General features: G+C 38.6%; 1 protein-coding gene across 1 annotated transcript; it reads left to right on the top strand.

Moving 5' to 3' along the window:
• Positions 1-580: 580 nt before the first annotated feature.
• LOC121432141 (transcription factor 7-like 2) lies at positions 581-21,374 on the top strand. Its single transcript, XM_041629997.1, has 8 exons — positions 581-645; positions 1,086-1,327; positions 2,874-2,970; positions 7,524-7,730; positions 13,653-13,827; positions 14,665-14,830; positions 15,559-15,634; positions 16,178-21,374. The coding sequence occupies exons 1-8, from the start codon at positions 581-583 to the stop codon at positions 17,154-17,156; spliced, it is 2,007 nt and encodes a 668-aa protein (XP_041485931.1). The 3' UTR covers positions 17,157-21,374.
• The last annotated feature ends 1,103 nt before the right edge of the window (positions 21,375-22,477 follow it).

Below are 22,477 nucleotides of genomic sequence, written 5' to 3'. Positions count from 1 at the left end.
ATCATTTTGCAGGGATTTTTATATTTATTGGTGAATTTTGGTTGAAGGTTTGAAATTTGTGCAGTTGTCCATCTTGACGGGTATAGTGAAGCTGCTCTTTGAAGATCTGTCCTGCAATGGTTCAATGGAACCTGGAACCATAAGACTGGGTGGAAGGTTTTAGTAAAAGGTGATACTGATCCCACTGCTGCCACCATTGGGTGTCCAAGGCTTGTTCCAGCACAGGATACACTCATGTGATTGATTCTTTACCAATCGAGCTTTGTGAATATTGAACTTATTGCTATACTTACCCAGAAATAGAGGTTCATTCAAGAGAGTATGGATAAAATATACAAGGGAATTTACAACTGTTTTTCATCAGATATCCCTAAGTGTTCTTGATGTTGTTTAATCCGTTGGAATTATTAAAGCTGAATATTGGAAGTATAGCTATTTGAGTTGTTGGTGTGAGAGAATCAATACTTCTCTGCAAGATATTAGGTCTTTACAAGCTAGTGAATGTGATGACATAGACTCTATAGTTGTGTCCAGAGAGAAATACTGTCTTTGAAGTTCTTCTGGAATTGGTGACACCAGAATGGAAGGTCTACCATCTAGTAACCTGATGCTTTGTGTGATGCCTATCACTGATATGGTAATCATGTAATATCTTGAAGATTCTTGGTGTGTTTCTTGGCCATTCTTGGCCAAATATCAACAGAGTGAGATACAGGCCTTTTGCATAAAGCCATCCCACCCCTGCCCCCTCTTCTGTAGCAAAAGCAGCAGCGATCAAACTCAGTTCCTGCAAGATTTCTCATATGGAGCTTTGTCAAAACAAAGTTTGGGCTTCTTTTTGGTGGTTTCTTGAACGAGTCTTCTATAATAGTCAAAGTCCATTGTTCAGTTGCTTTGACTAATATTACAAATTTTTATAAGCACCTACTCCACCCTGATACGTTTTGTGCATTATATCCACCTTGATTAGATGCTCAAGGTATCAAGGTATTTGCTTTAAAGCAAATTAGAGCAAATTATGTTTCAAACGTAAAGAATAAAGAAGTCTGTCTGTCAAAAGGCACATTTCATATTGTCATCTGAAGGTGGTTGCTTACGTCTCGTATAAAACACATAGCCTATTTCACGTTTGTCATAAATTCAAGACCCTCCATTAACCTTTTATTTCTCTTTTTCTCTTCTACGTTGCAGGGTCAGAAGATGCCGGTGCTACATCCGGCAGGGGCGTATCCACCCTCCCTGGCCCAGCTGATGATGTACCAGGAACAGTACTCGTCTGGAACACCCCCACCTCACGTCAGAGGGTTAGAGGTCGACTCAAAAACAGGTAAGAGTGGTCTAGGAAATACACAAGGGTGACAGGTGATTCTGCCCTCATCTCAGCCAGAGTCGCCCGTAAAATTCTTAAAATTGTTTGCTTTTGGATCACCTTAAGATTTGCCACAAAGAATATTATAATAATGATAATAATAATAATGGTATATTTACCCAGGGTAGTCACTTCAGTTCCGAAAACTGTTCTCCCAGTGGGCCCTGCTATTATTATTACCCAGCTAAGCTAGGCTACCTATATTTAGGTGCACACAGCTTTTTGAGGAATTACTTCCTACCCATTTACCTCACCTGGGTCGAGTGCAGCACACTGTGGATGAATTTCTTGCTGAAGGAAATTACATCATGGCTGGGATTTGAACCAATGACCGTCTGTTTCAAAGTCCGGAGACTAATCCACTGGGCCACGACGCTCCATATTCAAGAATATGTAGAAATCAAACTCCACAAAAGGCATAATTGTTTGTTGCACCAATAAAGTAGCCTTTGAAATGAAAGAAAAAGCACTTTAAGTTAGCAATCACCCCAATGTAAAAAAAATAGTCCCTAATTTAAAAAAAAAACGGTATTCTACCCTGGGCAAGAGGTATAGAACCACAGGGGCTTTTGGGTATCTCCACAAACTAAAGGCTTCTGAAGATATTAGGATGTTGAACCCACATTCATCACAGAGTTTTAGCCCCTCAGGTTTATAAATTCAAGTTCAAAACACACAGGTTTATGGGATCACCTTGTGCCTTGTTGTCAGAAGGCTCAACATCAGGGAATAATAACCAATTCAAAACATGCAAATTCCCAGCCAAGATCCGGGAGGTTATAGATTATTATCTCACCTAAGAGGGTCATTGCTTATTGTCTCTCATCAATTTAATCATGGTATTTTTTTAATTTTGTACTCCTTTCTAATCAAGTTTTAATTTTTTGTTTGGCCTCTACTCCCTTCTGCTTATACCACCACCTGTTCACTCCTCTCTGTCTTCCCTCTTGGCTCTATCTGTTTCTCCTTGTCTGCTTTTTTTCCTTTTCCATGTTATTTCCTCTCTATTTAATCTTCTCTCTGCTTCATTTCCCCTCACTTTCCTCTTCTTGTCCCTCTTTGCCCCCCTCCTCCCCATCTATTCCTTCTTTTGACCTTTTCTTTTTCTTGTCTTCCCTCCCTTCTCCTCCTCCTCCTTCTTCTCCTCCCCCTCCTCCTTCCCCCTCTCCTTGTTCCTTATCCTCCCTCTCTTCTTCCTCCTTCCCCCTCTCCTCCTCCTCCCCCTCCTCCTTCCTCCTCCTCCTCCTCCTCGCCTCCTCCCCCTCTCCTTCTCCTCCTCCCCCTCTCCTTCTCCTCCTCACCCTCGTTCTCCTCCTCCCTCCCTTCCTTCTCCTCCTCCTTCCCTCTCCTTGTCCTCCCCATCCCTCTCCTCCTTGTCCTTCTCCTTGCCCCCTCCTTCTCTTCTCCATCTCCTCCTTCTTTTCCTCCTCCTCGACCTCCCCTCTGCCTTTCGCTCTCCCATTGTCTTCGCTATTTATCCTCTTCCCATCTTGCCTTTCTCCAGGTATCTTAAGACGGAGCCACTCTGATATTTCACCCTACCATCCTCTGTCTCCAAGCTCACTTGGATCGCATCCATTAGAGGTCTACAACATGTCATGGTAAGACTAACTTTTTCATTTGCAACAGATGCTCTGACAAAAATAACTCCTTTTTTATCTTTATATTTACTTATTCATTGTGTATCCTAATTAGATAATCTGATCTTGGGTTGACTACACTGATTTCATTAACTACAATATACAGTTCATCTTGAAAATCAAGCTTACGATTAATCCCTAACCTTTGTGTTGCGAGACCAAGGAGTCATTTTTAAAGCATTCCACAGTTTGTAATTAACTGTGTCTCCGAAGCCCAGTTTATAATATTTTTTCTGATGTTCATGGAAGAACTAAATCTTTGATGAAATAATTACGCATCTCGGTCCTTCCTTTCCATTCCTCATCATTCCAATAGTCCCCATTCCATCTATGTGTCGCACGTAGGTCCTTTCCACGTGAAGGCACGCAGGCTTGATTGCGTTTTGCCACAGCGTGATGTGTGTCCAGCCAAGCGCAGCAACCCCCTTCTACAACCGGTCAAGAAATGGGCACATCTCATCATTCAAAGGAGAAGCCTGACTAGCCGGCTGCGTAATGCGTATTAAGCACACTTCACACTCTCATATCAAGCTACTATGTCTTGGGCTAACATGCTCTCAAAACCTCATCATCTTTGTCTTCCTCATGTAGCTCTCCTCCTCACTCTCGAGCTCTTTTTTCTCTCTCAAATTCCTCCTTTTTCTCATTATTTTGGTCTACTCCTTTAACTGTTTTCGCGTTCTCCTTTCCTTTCATGCTCTGCTTTCTTTTCCTGCTCCTTTCTTTTTGCATGCTCCTTCAATTTACCTGGATCCCTTGCTTGATGACTTCTTTCTACCTTCCTCCATTGTCCATCCTCCCTCCAGGTATCCCTGTGGATCCTCCAGGATCTTTCTAGATCCATATGGATCCCATTATTCAAGTTTTCACTTTCCCCTCCATTTCATCCCATCCACATGCTATCTCGATCTACCAGGATCCATTTGCTTCCATTCCCCTTTATTTCCTCCCTCGCTTGCTCCCTCCAGGATCATTCTAGATAGTTCAGAAGTGTCTAGGATCTTGCCAGGTCTGTGTTGGTCCTCCAGGATCTTTCTACATCCTTCTGGGTCCTATAATTGAACTTTGCACCTCACCATCCCCCTCTTTAATCCCATCCCCTTCCTACCTAGCCTATAATCTAGGCGGAGGCTGCAGTTATTGTCTTTGCTGTTATGCTGAACATAAGTGATACGTCTGATCTGGTGGAGACTATGCATTGTGGATGCGTTAGCAGCCACCGCCTATACACTACTGTCTTGCTTTGGATGTTGTTTTTTTATCATCGACTATGAAATTACGCCACTTTTGTATGAAAAATTCTCATGCATATGTATGAGAAGAAATAGATTGGACCAATCAGAAATACGTTGGAAAGAAGGTAGTGACATGACGTCACTTCCTTGATCCACAATGGCGAGTATGAGTACACGCGAGAAACTTCTGCGAGAGTTTGGATTATGCTGCCAATAAACTCCGCATTCTTAGTGGAATATTCCGAGACCTCTAAGAATCTGCCATTCGTAGCATTATTGACGACGGGAGGGATGTGAGAAAAGCAAAATCTACCAGGCAAACCCTCTGTGTAACGATAATATCTTTGCTTTTATGATCTGAAGTCGGCACATAACAGCAATACAGGTACCAGTATGGATCCTGGTACCACAACATGTCAAACGACGAGATGAATACATGAATATTGATTGGGCAGACGGGAGTGTATAGGCGGTGGCTGCTACAATGCGTAGTCTTCACCAGATCAGACGTATCGCTTACGTTCAGAATAACCGCAAGGTCACTAACTGCAGCCTCTGCCTTGATTATAGGCTACTCCCTACCTGGATCCAACTGCTTCAATACCCCTTTAGTCCCCTTCCTTGATTGTTCTTGGTTCCTTTGACCCCCTCCTCCATCCATCCTCCCCTGTCATGACCCCTATGATTCCTTGCTCCACAGGTATTCACCACCATCATCCTCCTATCCATCCTTCATATTCCTTGTTCTTCCTTGATCCAATGGTTTATCCTCCATTTATCTAACCTCCCCCTTTCTCCCTTTATTTAAAGCCCTTATAATTAATTCTTTGATCCTCCTTCCTCCATTAGCATTGCATCCTTCACTTTCATCCTTTTGTTTCGATCATGCAATCCTCAGTCAAGTCAACCACACTATCGATTCACTATGTTCATGATACAGTAACAACATTAGGGAGTTTAAGTACAGCGGCATAGAATGAACGGCAATGCGGCAAATGCATTGAAAATGCAAGTCAAATCACAACTAAGTCCTTGTTGAGGGCCGCTTAATCGAAACAGCAGTTTTGTCTGTGACTTGGGTAAGAACAGTGATTTTTCGTTTAAAAAAATGACTTTTTCTGTTTAAAAAATCTTAAATTCCATTTCAGCATGTCTGAAAAACAGAAATTCTGTTTCTCCATAGACTTTGTGTCCATGAAAAATTGACAAATTCACATTCAAATGAAAAGGAGAATGTGGTCTTTCTGGGTGATCTTTATAGGATTCACTGTATCTTTGTTATGATATTGACGGTATTACATGATGTACTCTCTCCTTTCCTTCAGTGTGATACCACCTCGTCGTCCTACCATGTGGCATACACCAATGCCCCCCCCATCCATCTTCAATTCTTTGACACCGGCCTCTCTTCATTTTCACCCCGATGGTTGGAGGTGATGGAGGGAGAATAGATTAGCATGAGAGAAACAGTGGCAAAGACCACACCCAACGGCGTTATACTTCCACCTGCTACTCATTCTTTATTCTCTCCATCTGTCTGTCTCTCTGTCATTTCCCCTCTCTCTGTATTCCCCTTGTCTACCTCATGTACCCCCATCCTGACTCTCTCCGACTCCCTGTTATTTAATCTCTTTCACTGGCTCTGCCTAGGTATTTGTTTTTCTACTGTATCTCTTTGCTTCTGTCTATCCTCATCGTTTTCTTTCTCTTCCCTACTGTCAACCTGTTCTTCTGCCCACCCCCTTTAAATTCCTTCCTCTTTCTTACTCAATCTCTTCGTCCTTATTCTATCCCCTTCCTGTTTTTCCCTTTCTCTTGTCTCTCTCCTGTGCTAACCATCTATTCATCTTTTTTCTATTATTCTCTCTCTCTTCTCTCATTGTCTCTCTCTTTATCCCTATTTCTGTCTTTTTCTATCTCTTTATTCACTATATCTTTCTATTCTCTCTATCTTCTATCCTTCTCTCACTCCCACCATCCCCCTGCTTTCTTTCTTTCTTTCCTTCCTTCTTTCTTTCTTTCTTTCTTTTTTTCTTTCTTTCTTTCTTTCTTTCTTTCTTTCTTTTTTTCTTTCTTTCTGTCTTTCTTTCTTTCTTTCTGTCTTTCTTTCTTTCTCCCCCTTACCTCCCACCTCTGTCCCTCCCCTCCCTCTTCCTCGTAACTTCCCTTTCTGTCTCTCCCAACCTGACGTTGATCAGGTAGTCGCTTGACAAGCCCCCCCGATTTCACGGGTATTTGGTGCGGTTGGCACCTCCCGTAGATTTCAATCATAATCTATGGCGCGATCGTCAACCTTTCACCGCGACAGCACACTTTCCTACCAAGACCTGAGAACATTAAAACAGGGGGATGTGCACTTTTTGTCTCTGTTTAGCTCTAGAATGATAAAGCTTGTCGCAGCGGGCTTATAAAAATGTCTTTATTCCTGCTTCCTCAAATCCAGAGAAGCTGATTAATCATGCAAGTTTAGGTTCTATGATCTCGATGAACCGCCCTCTATTCCATACAGCATGAAAATCATAGTTCATAGGGAACATGATAGATCAGCTAGATCAAGAAATGAACATCATCATATTAGCTGAGTTAGTCTTGGTGCAAGCATTTTTAAAGAATATATTAATAGTACATCCGGCATTTATGGGGGGGGGTTATAGACATAGTTTTTCACAAAATTAGTATAGAAAGTTCCTAATGAACAGATACCTGGAACTAGGTACTTTGTGACTTTTTCATTAAAAATATTTACTCTGTGTTTTTATGCCTGCAAAGATATGAGTAAAAAGTTAGCTCAGGTTGAGTAACAGTGGGAGTTGAATTTAAAAAAAAACTTCCAGGTTATGGAAAACCAGCGTTTGAAGCTAATATTTAGTTTTTAATTTGAATGGTGATATTTTTATTGAGGTAAAAAAATGAAGTATTATTTGTTTTACTGTTGCTATTTTGAGTATCCCCTTCTTTATGTAGGCTATATCATTAGCTTGTTGGGGAGGCACGATAGCTCAGTCGGTAGAGCGGGGGGTTCACATTCCGGTGACCCAGGTTCCATTCCCAATCGTTGCGCCAGTGCCCTTAGGTAATGCATTTATATCCTCATTACCAGGTTCCTCAGAGAGGACCTTCAGCCATCGGTCCTCTGGTTGCTTGCTCACAAGCATTCGCGCTTTCTTAGCAATTGGGTAAACTATCAACACCGTTTAGTATTGTACTGCTTCCTCCTTCCTGAAACTTTATTTTACGTTGGCCAATACATTTTCTTTTGATGTTGTTTCTCACCCTCAGGCCTGGGCAAACATTCTACCCTCTAACAAGCAGCGCCCTCCGGTCCCCTTATCCACCTAGTCTAGCCGTTAGTCCAGCCAGTATGGCCCGTCTAGGACCATCACCTATCAGTTCTGGTCCAGTCCCCGTCGGTAGCCTTCCACACTCTCTCATGCACCCAATGGGATCATCACAACAACACGACGCTCAGCAACAGAGTAACGACAGGTAATCAAGGGGTTTAAGCTCAGAAACTGACCAGTAAGGTACAAGAGATTTACTCTATTACTGCAGAGGGTCATCCAGACATGCCAACCATTCCCTTTTTAGAGTATTTGTTCCTCTTTTTTGCTATGAGTACACCGATACTTTTTTATATGATTTGTTGCTTTTTTTAAATTTCTGATCATGGAGTATGTATTATACATAGCATGTGACACTAGCGCCGGTCCGACAGTCCCAGACCAGTAAAAATCACTGTCGGGCCAGTGACTTGTTGCATGAAAAGCACAAATATATTCTCGCCTACGAGCACATGTGTAAAAGGGTGAATTATCAAGTTTTCAAGTAGAGTCATTACACATGTTTTTTCACCGATCTCACTACAACAGGTGGGCAATTGTTATGTTGAGCCAAATTTTTAAAAATATTCTTTTTTCGTCAAAAATACTTTTTTTCCTTCTAAGAATACTTTTTGGGGTTGTATAAGGTTGGCAGGTCTGGGGGGTGTTTCACAAAGATTTAAGTATGACTTAGAGTCGCACTTAAATACCGAGTTGCGTACGGTATGAAAGGCTTGACCGCATTGGTCAGATCGTGTCATGAGGAGGCGCACTAATGCGTATCTATCAATAAGATCACGCGTTGCATATCATGTACGCGTTGGCATTTAAGTGCGTCTTAAGTCATGCTTAAATCTTTGTGAAACACCCCCCTGGTCATCAATATATGCAGCATTTCCACATTCAATTTGATACCATGTACATTTGACACAGTCTACAATTTTCAGTCGATATTTCAAACATTCAGCGAGCCCAAAAACTTCAGCATACATAAATTAAGCAGATGGATGATAAATTGTAATCTAAAGCATTTCCTTCCGTTTGACATATATTTCATTTCACTTCTGACATATTTTCATGGAACCTGCATTTAGAAGATCCACAGACTCCCTTGGGGGAAATAAAGAATACAGACAATGCCTTACAATAGCATCGCATGTTCACATGTATATCACATTAAAAACAAACAACGTGAATGAATTATGCGATGATAAATTTAATGATTTCTTGGTATATTGCTCATGAGAATGTGACATTTGCGGGTAGTTTGTAAGTTTGAAGAGATTCTGTTCCTAGAAAAATTGTTAAAATAATCTCAATTTCAATGACATCTATTTTACAATATTGATAAAATGAAGAAACTTGACAGGAAAGGCAACATTCTGTTAACAATAATAAAAATATTGAGTATTTATCATCCTGCAAAAGATTTGCTCTCAATATTCAGGGCTCCACACTAACCCTTTTTTCCTACTGGTCCAACCTGTTCATGTTGGACCAGTAGATAACCAATTTTTTCATTTTTTACTGGTCCAAACCTAAATTTACTGGTCCCCAAAAATAAAAACCATAAAAAAGTCCATAAAACCATGAAAAAGCTTAATTTTGCTGTCATTTATTGCTTTTATTGTCCCCCCCCCAAAAAAAAGCCCAACAACATACAAACAAATAGTACACACACACACAACATAATTCATGAGAGTCATTTTTATAATTTATAACAATAAAATATCATTTGTAACAGCTTGATATATTTTTTACTGGTCATGTCGGACCAGTAAATCTGGCTATTTCTGAAAAGTTACTGGCCCAAATAATAGTCTGGGACCTTCTGACCAGTGCCAGTGTCGTGAGCTGCAATATTTCTTGTGTGTAGGATCTAGGGACTGAAAAAAAATGTAATTTGAAAGCATTGCCAAGGGATTTGAATAAAAAGGCTTTTGCAAGTGACCAGCATTGTCAGACTATCGCTGCCACATATTTAAAGGACAAGTCCACCCCAACAAAAAGTTGATTTTTATAAAAAGAGAAAAATCCAACACGCATAACACTGAAAATTTCATCAAAATCGGATGTAAAATAGGAAAACTATGGCATTTTAATGTTTCCCTTATTTTCAACAAAATAGTTATATGAACGAGCCAGTTACATCCAAATGAGAGAGTTGATGACATCACTCACTCACTATTTCTTTTGTATTTTATTAAATGAAATATGAAATATTTTTTATTTTCTCGTCATTGTCATGTGAAATGAAGTTTCATTCCTCCCTGAACACGTGGAATTCCATTATTTTAACATTTTGTGCTTCAGGCAAGGAGGTCCTAATCGTCAAATTCGTAAAAATTGAAATATTGTATAATTCAAACAATAAAAAAACAAAAGAAATAGTGAGTGAGTGACATCATCGACTCTCTCATTTGGATGAAACTGGCTCGTTCATATAACTATTTTGTTGAAAAGAAGCGAAACTTTGAAATGTCATAACTTTCTTATTTTACATCCGATTTTGATGAAATTTTCAGCATTGTGCTTGTCTGATTTTTTTCTATTGATTCAAATCAACATTTTTCTGGGGTGGACTTGACCTTTAACAACTCTGTAATATTACTTGTATTTGGTGGTATAGTTTTGTGTTCTGAATCCCCAATCAGTCTTTTCAAACATTGTACATTGCAGATTAATGAATCCAACGATTAATTAGCCTTGTATTACAAGTCACAACATCATTTGAGAAAAGAAATCTTTTTGTATCAGGAAGTACATTTGGTATTTTATTATTCTTTGGCATGCTAAAATTAAGTTTATGGAGGCAATTTGAAGATAGAGGCATCTCAGTATAATCTTGTTCACGTGAAACATTGTACCAATTAATGTCTAGTATTTTCAAATTACAAATTAAAGTATGCTCTTGAATGCACTATATATCATGGAAGAAGAATACTTTATATTTTCGATAGCCAAACTAATAAACAAGCCTGATTGTGATATGTGTACTATCTATCATTCTACATATTTAGGCTTGAAGAATGGGATTGATAGTCTGACTAATATATGTTTGAGATTGGAAATAAAGATTGACCTTAACAATCTTGTTCAATCAGCAATAAATTCACCTCGGCGGAATATCCAATAAGCCAGGAGTTAGCCGCAGAATACAACAGTATGGTGATTTATTGGAGAGATTGGTGCGTGCTGTGTTTCACAGACAAGGTCACAGTAGAACCCTAGAGGCCCTAAGCTTGAGATATGGTTACCAGTCATGATGATCAAATCATAGACAAATGAAGTACTGGTGGCAGTACCCATCCCAGGTTTAATACACCAGTCTATGAACGGGAAATCAGCACTGAGAATCTGTCACCAGTCATCAAGAATAGACTGGTAACATATCCCATTTCTAGAGCACCCTCAGTGCAGAAGGCATAGGGAGTAATGATCATAAGATGGTATAGTATACCATCCCCATTGCCTAATTGGATCATGATTGTTGGTGGATTGGGGAGGGGAAATCCAATTGATTAAGGCACAATTGCCAAACTTGTTGTGGATAAATTTTATTTCAATACGAAGGTGGAGCGGGGTAACTCGACGCGAAGGCATCGCGAGCTCGTTGTCTCCATCAAGCAGATTACAGTCTTTAGTTTCATCCAATAATATTGGATTTCGCAACATAAACGTCGCCTTTGATTTGTCAGGAATGTGTTGTGAAACCAACTACATTACAAATGCAAACAGAGTTTTGTTAACACGGTCTGATTGTTACGGGAGCTGTGGTGACACAGCATCTTTAAATCACAATCTTGTAAAAGGTAGTGAAGTCTGAAGACTGGAAATTATCGTTTACGGATATTTCCAAAGTGCAGATGTGATAACGAAAGAAGAATGTCGTGAATAGAATGAATAGAAAATTGCTCTCATGATAATTCAATGCTTTGCCTTTGCAGGCTCAATCATTTACTTTTCGGTATCATTAGAGTTTTAGGTCATAGTTATTTTGATCACATATCCATTTTTTGTCTCACCTGCGAAGCAAAGTGAGACTATAGGCGCCGCTTTTCCGACGGCGACGGCGACGGCGGCGGCGGCGGCGGCGGCGTCAACATCAAATCTTAACCTGAGGTTAAGTTTTTGAAATGACATCATAACTTAGAAAGTATATGGACCTAGTTAATAAAACTTGGCCATAAGGTAAATCAAGTATTACTGAACATCCTATTAGAGTTTCATGTCACATGACCAAGGTCAAAGGTCATTTAGGGTCAATGAACTTAGACCATGTTGGAGTAATCAACATCGAAATCTTAACCTGAGGTTAAGTTTTTGAAATGTCATCATAACTTAGAAAATATATGGACCTAGTTCATGAAACTTGGACATAAGGTTAATCAAGTATCACTGAACATCCTGCATGAGTTTCACGTCACATGACCAAGGTCAAAGGTCATTTAGGGTCAATGAACTTTGGCCGAATTGGGGATATCTGTTGAATTCCCATCATAACTTTGAAAGTTTATGGATCTGATTCATGAAACTTGGACATAATAGTAATCAAGCATCACTGAACATTTTGTGCAGGTTTCAGGTCACATGATCAAGGTCAAAGGTCATTTAGGGTCAATGAACTTTGGCCGAATTGGGGATATCTGTTGAATTCCCATCATAACTTTGAAAGTTTATGGATCTGATTCATGAAACTTGGACATAATAGTAATCAAGCATCACTGAACATTTTGTGCAAGTTTCAGGTCTCATGATTAAGGTCAAAGGTCATTTAGGGTCAATGAACTTTGGCCGAATCGGGGGTATCTGTTGAATTACCATCATAACTTTGAAAGTTTATTGGTCTAGTTCATTAAACTTGGACATTAGAGTAATTAAGTATCACTGAACATCCTGTGCATGTTTCAGGTCACATGTCCAAGGTCAAAGGTCAATGAACTTTAGCCGAATTGGGTGTATCTGTTGAATTACCATCATAACTTTGAAAGTTTATGGATCTGATTCATGAAACTTGTACATAAGAGTAATCAAGTATCACTGGACATCCTGTTCCAGTTTCAGGTCACATGATCAAGGTCAAAGGTCATGTAAGGTCAATGAACTTTGGCCATGTTGGGGTTTTTTGTTGAATAACCATCATATCTCTGTAAGTTTATTGGTCTAGTTCATAAAAAGAGGACATAAGAGTAACCATGTATCACTGAACATCTTGTGCGAGTTAGAGTAGTATGCAAAGTCAGCACTGCTGCTATAGTGAACCGCGTGATGCAGGTGAGACGGCCAGAGGCATTCCACTTGTTATGAATAATTATTGTTTTTGCACAGAAGATAATATTGCAGTATATGAAAATGATACACAATGAAATATGAGAAAGGTTTCTAGTATTGTTTATATTGAATGCTTGCAATTATTAGAGAGAGGAAAAAAGTACTGAAAATGTTTATACCATAAACAAACATTGCCAATTTGAGGATTAAAGGCAAATTAATATTATTTAATGTATGAAATGTATAAAAGCTGAGTAGTACCTCCTAGTGTTAAGCAACAAAGAAAAAATATTTTTATTGTCACTTTCTGCATTGGCCAGCTGGGCATCATGAGGGGAAATAGCTTGCAACTGACTTAAGAGATATTTTCATTGAATTAATCACTTTCCCCCTTTTCTTTTGGAGGGGGGGTGGTAGTCTTTATATAGATAACAGAGGGAGTTGAAGTTTCAACTCAATAAGCAAAAAACAAATGATATTCTATTGAATTCATTTTTTTTCATCTCCCCCCTCTCTCCCCCTTTGTGTTTCTGGTCACCTGAAGGAGAAAGAGAAGAAGCTTGCAAGTCAATGAGCAAAGAACAAGCTATATCCCATTGATAAAATAATCATTTTTTTTTTATTTATTAGCATTGAAGGGAGGGGGGGTGCAAGTCAGTGAGCATAGAAAAGGTAATATTTAATTTAATAAATAATCACTTTCCTATTTACGGGCATCTAACAGAAAAACTAAGACTTGCAAATCAGTAAGCAACAACAAGACAATGTTTTTCATTGAATTAATAATAATCACTTTTTTTTGTTTATTTTTTTGTAGACATCAGAAGGAGAAGGAGAAGAAGCTAGCAGCCCAAGAAGCAAAGAACAAACAGCAACATATCAAGAAACCTCTGAATGCATTCATGCTATATATGAAAGAAATGAGAGCCAGTGTGGTCAAGGAATGTACGCTCAAAGAAAGTGCTGCCATCAATCAAATACTAGGCCGTAGGGTAAGTCTCAATCACAATCACGTTAATAATAATAATAAGAGATAATAAATATCATAGGATTTGTATAGCGTACGTATCCACCTTGCTAGGTGCTCGAAGCGCTCCTATATTACCCCTTCTAAGCTAGTCTCACGATTCCGGTGCGCACAGCTTTTTGAGGAATTACTTCCTGCCGGTACCCATTCACCTCACCTGGGTGGAGTGCAGTATAATGCAGGTGAATTTCTTGCTGAAGGAAAATGCATCATGGCTTGGAAGTGAACTCACGTCCTTCGGATTGAAAGACGAGAGTCCTAACCGCTAGATCACGGCGCCCCCACAACCGGTGTGTTGGCTCAGTTTGTAGCGTGAGCGTCTCACGACTGTGAGGTCGGGAGTTCAAACCCCGGCCGCGTCAGACCGAAAGACCTTAAAAGATTGGATTTGCTGCTACCCTGTTTGGCGTTCAACAATGAAAGGGATAGAGCCTCGTCGATCTGGTGGTGCACAGCAGCTGCTGGGCCCACGATTATTTTGGGAAAGCAAATTTTTTTTGTATTTTATTTCTGATATCTATTTCGAACAGTAAAATATGGATAAAAAAAATGAATGCTAGTCCACAATACGCGCAATTCATTGGTTGTAAATCAAGTTTACGTTTGAATTTTAGAGTCGAGTTTGATCACAATTTTTGCTGCAACAGAAGAGTTGCGTGTAAACTTAAACATCAACGGCTAATTTTGTTTTATGTGTATATACCCAAATGTGTTATGTCCAGAGTGTTTATAATATTACTCTGTTAAAACAGAATATTTCAATGGAAGGTTGGTCAATTGAACTGCATTTTTTTTTTTACAGTGGCATGCGCTGTCGCGAGAAGAGCAGGCTAAGTACTACGAGCTGGCTCGCAAGGAGAGACAACTTCATATGCAGCTGTATCCAGGATGGAGCGCCAGGGATAACTATGCTATCCACGGCAAGAAGAAAAAGAAGAAGAGAGATAAAACTCATGGAGAGAATCCAGGTCAGAGATCTATTCTTTTTTTACATCAAGTAGTCATAATAATAATAATATTCTTTTTTTTATAATGTTTATCACATCAAAGTAACGTATTCTTACCCCTGTCATAACCTTCAATCCCTATAAAGTACTCCAGCCATGAACTATCAAGATGCTCTTCTGGAAAGAGTGTGTTTTAGCATAATCAGCCTCTCTCCAACGGGTTAATGAATGAACTGCAGTGCATTGAATCCATTTTCCATACCTTGTTGCTATGTCTGGCCAGTCTCTTGCAACGTTTCAGGTTACCAAGAGCAACTATTATTTGAAAAGTATGCATCAAATTTGAATGTATTAGTGAACATGCCTCATGAAGAAAACGGTTCCTAGGATAGGATGTTTAATGTGACAAATTTTTTTAAGAAAGACCTACCATCAGTACTTCTGATGACTTCATCATGTGATTACATTGTCAAATGTCTATGGATAATTGACTAAACATGGTCGAAAGTAGTAAAATGAAACCCTGGTGTAGTGGTCTGCCTTCATAACAAGGATATCACTAGGATTGACCTGAGGGTTATAGTGATTCAGTTGTTGACTCCTATATATATGTGTAGGGATGATGCCATGTCAGTAGTAGCTGTGGTAGGTTCGCAGCATGATTACTCAGAAGACTGAGTCCCTTGTACTTTAATGTAAGATGTGATTAAAAGTCAACTTTTGTTGAAACTGATTTTTGTTGCTTTCAGGTGAGCCATCGACACCCAAGAAATGTAGAGCAAGGTTTGGGGTGGATCAGCAGGACTTCTGGTGTAAGCCTTGCAGGTGAGTACTGTCCTTTCATTGTCTCAAGGCAGATCTGATGGTGACCTGTTGGACCCTTAGGAGTTTTGAAAGATTAGAATTCATCCACCTGAAATGTGACAATTGATCAAAACTAATTTTTAAGTCGTTATGTGTGATGTTAGCTCTGATTTTAGGGAATGTTATGATACCAAAGGAAGTGTCAAGATAGTTGCTCTGGAAAATCTGCAAGTCAGGTTGGACAAAAAAACCTTACCTCAAACCTAAACTCTTGGCCCAATGGCACAGTAATCTGAATAAATCCCAACCCTTTATCAAGAGGAATATTTTTATTTACTACAGTAAATGAATATATGTTTTTATTCGTAGTCGTACTTAATCAGTGCATCAAGAACATACATGGATTTCATTTGCTCCAAACATCGCTAACTATGTTGCACTGCATAATGCTGTGACTAAATTACGCTTTTTAAATAAAAACCCAGTAAGAATGATGTTTTCTGTCATTTTAGAGCTAATAATGATTGAAAATAGTAATATTTTCTTCTTTTTATTATAATGTAGGAGGAAGAAGAAGTGCATAAGATACATCTCATCTGACGAGAATGACCATGGAAAGAATGATGATGATATGGATGACGATGACATGGACGATGACCAATCCGACACCAGTCCTAGTCAACCACCACCGCTTGATCCAGACCAACCCCCACCACCACCCCTGTCATTGTCAGGGATGCTCCCCCATTCTCCTCTCCATCGGCCTCATCAAGATGCTGTGGTGTCTCCTAAACAGAATGGTATCCATCCTGGCCCAATGAGCCGTGTGATCGCTCCTCACCCTAGTAGCAGCAGCAGCAGTAGCGGAAGGAGCAACGGACACAGTAGTAGCTCTCAGAGCAACGGTGAACCACCAACATCAAAAGGACCAAGTACATCATCATTGCCTGTGACATCTTCTGCAGGAATGTCATCAAGCAGTTCATCCCACAAGGGATCAAGCCATAGAGACAGTCATTCTGCCAGTCACTTGAGCCTGTCGAGTGTCAGCAAGCCTCCGGAAACAAGTCGTCCATTGTTCTCACCACACCTGCACACGACGTCGTCGAGCGGTCCGAGCTCCTCGGCGTCGATATCGTCGTCGCTTTCGCATTCTACTCTCAGCATTCCGTCGCTCTCGTCCCAGCACATCTCCCACCATTCACAGCAATCCCTGGCAGCGCAGACGTCGCCGACCATCGTCCACTTACCTCATCCCTCGGCGGCGTCCTACCCGTCGCTTTCCAGTGCAACGTCTCCGATGGTGATGTTCTCGCCGCAGGCATCGTTGCTGGGTCACCATCCGACCCCTCCCGGGATGCATGAGGCATTCCGTCCCCACCTCGCAAATGGTTTTCCCCCGCACGGTCTCTTACCGATGCACCACCCTCAAGGTATTCCTCCACCCCCTCTTATCTCTGCCGCACACTCTCAGCAGCTTAGAATGCCACTCTCTGAAATGCCTCAGGATTTATCAGTCAAGTCAGGAACTGTGACGGCATGACTACCCCGGTGAGACCTTGCCCAAGTCGCAACGTAACCATCCCCTCTCAATCCTCTATGCACAATGACCATTCAAACACAATCGTTGTTTGAGTGAAAACTTTTCTATTGACCTTCAAGAAATAATTCACCAACTCTGGTCTGACTCCTAAATACTTTGTCCTTTTAATGAGAATTATAGATGTATTTTTGTTAAATGAATTTGATATTAATAATGAAAAAAAATCTTGGAAGATTTTCCTCTATGTATTCATTGGGCTAGTGCCTTGTACCCTCTTCAAGCAATCTGAAATTAATGACCAATCATCCCCCCACCCCCTTATTTGATATGTTGATTTTGATACAATTTGAAACATAAGTGGCTGGTCCATTTTAATGTCATATTTATTTGATCCGATCTGTCCCAATCATCCTTCTCATATACTGCATGTTGTGGTATGTGTCCACCTAATTTTTTATTGTACCATCCCACCGTGATGTCGACGAACCTAGCAGCTTTGATTGTCCAAATACTGGGCCACATATCACAAAGCTTACAGAATGAACGTTGATTGCTCTTCATAACAAATGCAATCAGATATGAAAATCAGACCTATCAATCTTACATGTTGCGTTACCGAACTCTGATCTTTCAGACCTGCTTTGCTGCGGGTCTGTCCAAGTGTTGCGTTGCGGCCGGCGTGAGTCTCTCCACATGAACTGATAATATGTACTACTCAACGTTGTGAATTTGTAAATTATTTATATGCACGGGACACCTGTGTATCGTCTAGCCTCGTCTGACTCTAAAAGACATCGACCCAAGGTACCCGACTGCTTTCATTGGCACGGCCATTATCTACGCTCCTACCACTGTCATATCTTGGAAACCGGGAGAAAAAGGACTCTTGAGTTTGATATATGACCTGTCGCGACTGCTGAATTTATTGCTGTCTTTTTATTTGTTTTGCTTTGTAATATATTTCACTCACTTGCTCACTCCTGTATTTGTTTTTATTTTTAAAAGAGATGTTTTTGTTCATTTGTTGCTAGAGGAGCGCATCATACATTATCGGTCATTGCAGAATTCGGTAGTAAATTGATGATTCCCGGAGAAGTATAATCGTGATTTTAAATTTCAAATTTACTCTAATTTCAGACTCATTACATGTCACAAAGCTGATACTCAGACTTTTTATTAGTGATACTTGGAGAGTCAGAACTCTTTAATGTATGTGTTTCTTCACAAAATGTGACCAAATGAGATTCAATTTCAACAGTAAAAAAAATGAAAGGACCATGCACCCACAAAATGGATAAAAAAATCTGCTGAGTCATCCACTTCTCTCTTTCACAAGGTATGACTGACATAGCATTTACAATTTTTTTATGGTTGTGAAGGTTTTGCACACTTGTTTTATTTAAAGAGACTGTGAAGTATGATCTTTGTAAGTTGTGGTTATTTTTACAATAATGGGAAAGAGATTAAAGGTATTCAGTTTTAAGCTTTGCCTAGCTTACCTTTGTGTAGTTCTTTTCACACATGCATATTACAACTGTTATCCTCTTTTGATTGGGCCTCGCACTATCGCAACCTTTGTTGTGCGAGATCATTTGTGAGAAAATAGAAACCTTGTAATGTTTGTCTAAATACATTCTAAAACCTTGTGTTTAATCAGAACTGGAATTAATTGAAGAGAAGTAATTTGCAGGGTTTTGTTTATTTTTCTTTACTGATACAAACGGGAATAACATCAGAAATATATGATTCATTTCCATTCATTAGCCATGATTGAATGGAAAGTGATTTTAGCATGTTTCATGATCTATCTATATTTTTACTTTCTTTTCAAAATAAGTCTGACAATCATTTGGTCATTAATAAGTTTTATTCAAGAGATTGCTTCATGACCAAGCAATTATCAGGTGACATTGGTGCAGCCTCAAAACTATCAACATGAAATTCCCATCGATATAAAGAAATTATTTTCCACCTATATTTTTCTTTACTGTTTTAGTGGTGCTGACAAACTTCTGCTGTGAAAACTCTTTTTTAAACTATAAAGTCATGTGACCAAAGCAAGTCATGTGACGTATACAAGTCATGTGACCAATAGAAGTCATGTGACCGATACAAGTTGATGCGTCTCCCTATGCAATTCTGAATTACCATACTTGCAATCTTGTACATGTTTATTCATTAAAGGTCTATGACTTTGTTTATAATTTTGTTTATATAATATTAGTAACAAATGTGATTTTATGTTGTAAGAATTATATTCTATGTTAGTTTGATGTTTCCCCTTAATTACACGCAAGTACCTATCTGAAATTTTTGATTTTTTTTCTCTCTATTTTTCAATCTTTGTGTAAGCTATTAATTGAAAGAATGATTTTCTTTTTGTACTTAACATCTCAAATATAAATTTATACAAATGTACTTTTTTTAATTCAGGGGAATATGTAGAAAATATAAATGAATAGATAAAAATGAGAATGAAATTTTGATTTTAATAAAGCTATACTTACACTTTCTACTGAGTAAGTTAGAACTATGCTCAGTCGCATGTTGTATTCATTAAATACTTTCATATTTTTATCATTTTTTTTCAATTAAACTATTTTGTATTAAAAGATTACATTTCTCATCCTTATCAATGATTTAACCCCCCCCCCCCTTTAAATGTCTGCAGGTTTTCTCTCTCTCAAATTATGGCCTGTATTTTTTTCCAGGGGGGGGGATGCTGTATAATAATTGTTAGGTTTTGAACAACTTATCTTCCCAAATTCAAAAGCATGTGGCTTCTTTGGTCCTTTACTTGATTTTCTTATTGATGTACTCATATCCCATCGCTCTAAGTCAGGGTTGTAAGAATAGGTTTGTTATTTATTATTAAAATCATTTAAAATCACATTGAAAACACATTTTAGAATCATTTTAAAACATATTTTAAAACCATTGTGTAAACCCTGCTTCGAATGCCCTGATCCCGTCTTTGAGAGAAGGAATTGTGTACCTCAACTTGCAGTTAATGAATGCAGAAATAAGTACTATGAATTTATTAGTCAGTACTTTTGTTTGTTTTGTTTTTTTTTATACAAAACTGAACCCGCATGTATTCAACATTTTTCTTCTGGTAATAATTCAGACGTGTGTAATGTTATCCTTGGAGAATTGGTGGTTATGTACAAAAAGAATGACTAAATATGCAAAGAAATGTTTCTTTCTCTCACCGTAACATTAACACAGTTGCACGATGTAAATTATGATTAATGTACAATAGAACTTTTATGATGAATAATTAAGGGTTGATTATAGACTCGCATTCTGAACAGTTATCACTGCCTTATCACGTATCTTGGTGTAGCAGGCCCCATTGTGGGGCTATGGGGGTGTTTCACAAGCAGTTCATGTGGATTTAACTTCATGCCTAAATGCCAATCCGCATACAACATGAAGGAGCTAATCTCAATGATTACCCCATACTTCATCTGATTATCAAGTCATGCAAATCAGATTTACTTCTTACTTCTAACTTCTACAAATACAGTGTGTATCAAAGTAAAGGCGATCCGAATATGGAGGGGTAATACAAAGAAATCATTGAATATTGCAATAAAGATTTAACAGAATGTGAAAGAGGGATAGGTACTGTACAGATCAAATTTTTCTAAGTTTGGATTAAAAAAATGGTGATGTGAACGGAATCTAGTCAACATATCCTACAGAAGGCTATCAAAGTGATCGTGTCCTCGATGAAGAAGTCACTCATCAGAGGCATCGGTATCTTAGCCCTTCTTGCCAAAACTTGTAAAAAATTGAGTTTGTCTTCAACATCAATTTGTTGAGTCATGAGTGGCGTGAATGGTACAAGTACAGAAGAGTGTCAATACAAAGCTGAGGAATGGTTCTTTCATATACTTTTTGAAATGTAATACTCAGTTCTCGATATATACGCCCTTAAAAGTGGATCACCTCTTTTTCTCTAAATTCACACTGTACCACCCGCCTCCCTGTAGTAAGAATTCAATACATCAGTAAGACAATTGGGGTTAACTAGTTTAAAAGTTGATGTGATTTCTCAAATCTTTGGCCTGAAGTGTTATTTTTCAAGTAATGTCACATGTGATTCTAATTTTGGTTTGCAATGTAAGGTTTTATCCAGGTTGGGTTGGGAGTCATCAATGAAAGCTTTAATAAGTGCACAAGGACCAAATCATACCACTTTCGTACATCAGAGAAAAAAAAAATGAAACCCTTCAAAAAATATTTTGCACTTCAATTCTGAGTATATATATATTAATCTTGTTACTATATCATCATAGTGTGGTAATGCTATGTACAGAGCTGCTAGTTAGGTCAGATTTTTAGTATTCATTACTGAAAAATTAGAAGAAAACTGATTGGTTTCTTGCTAATACTGCTTTCTTAAACTTCAGTTCTATGCGTTGTTCTAAGGTATTTCTTTGAAATTAATTGAATTGAATTTATTAATAAACTTTATTTTTGTAATTCACTAAACTTCATTCTTTTTAAAATACTGATTTCCTCATCAAATTACTGATTTTCAGCTATTAAAAAAGTGAAATGTTCTTGTTCAGGTTGGCAGCTCTCTATTGCAGATCATGGTAAACCCAAGTATATCCTTTTTAAGCAATGTCTCATTTGAATGTCTCATTTGAATTGATTACCGGGTATGTAATCAAGGAACTCTAACACCGTTTATTATGAGGTCATATAAAAAACAAAAATTGCTACATGTGTTATTATATTTTGGCAGTTTACACCAGTGTTACTAATTTGGAAGTAATCTTTAAGAGGATGGAGGAATTTTAGCCCATTTCTGGACAGATAAATGATATAAAATGGAAACAAAATAAGTTAGGAAATAATTGAAATTGCAACAAATTTGGAAATTCAGAAGTGCATTTTCAATACATCTGTCTGCCGATATCAGGTTTGAAACAAGTTTGAAGTTTGTGTATCATGGCTCGGGGTAAACCATATAAACAAGTAGTTTTAACAACTAATATTTGGCCAATTTGAAGTTTATTTGTGTGATCTGATGCCCGCTTCATAAAGCTGTTTTGTAAAGTTAAGAGCGACTTTAAAAAGGACTGGTGATCCTTATGCGCTAAACCATCATCAATTAACATTTTGGTGTATACCATTTACCACAAGAAAGGATCACCAGTCGTTCTGAATGTCACTCTTAACTTACGAATAGCTTTATGGAACACCCACCAAATGAGTTCCAAAGTATATTTTCATAAGGGATAAGGGTTAAGGGTTAATTGCTATTTTTGGCTTACATGATTATATAGTGACAAGAAATATGGTTT

Source organism: Lytechinus variegatus, chromosome 18 (assembly GCF_018143015.1).
Source record: "Lytechinus variegatus isolate NC3 chromosome 18, Lvar_3.0, whole genome shotgun sequence".
NCBI lineage: Eukaryota > Metazoa > Echinodermata > Echinoidea > Temnopleuroida > Toxopneustidae > Lytechinus > Lytechinus variegatus.
Note: the sequence above shows the minus strand (reverse complement) of the source record. Positions and strands in the feature narration are given on the sequence as shown.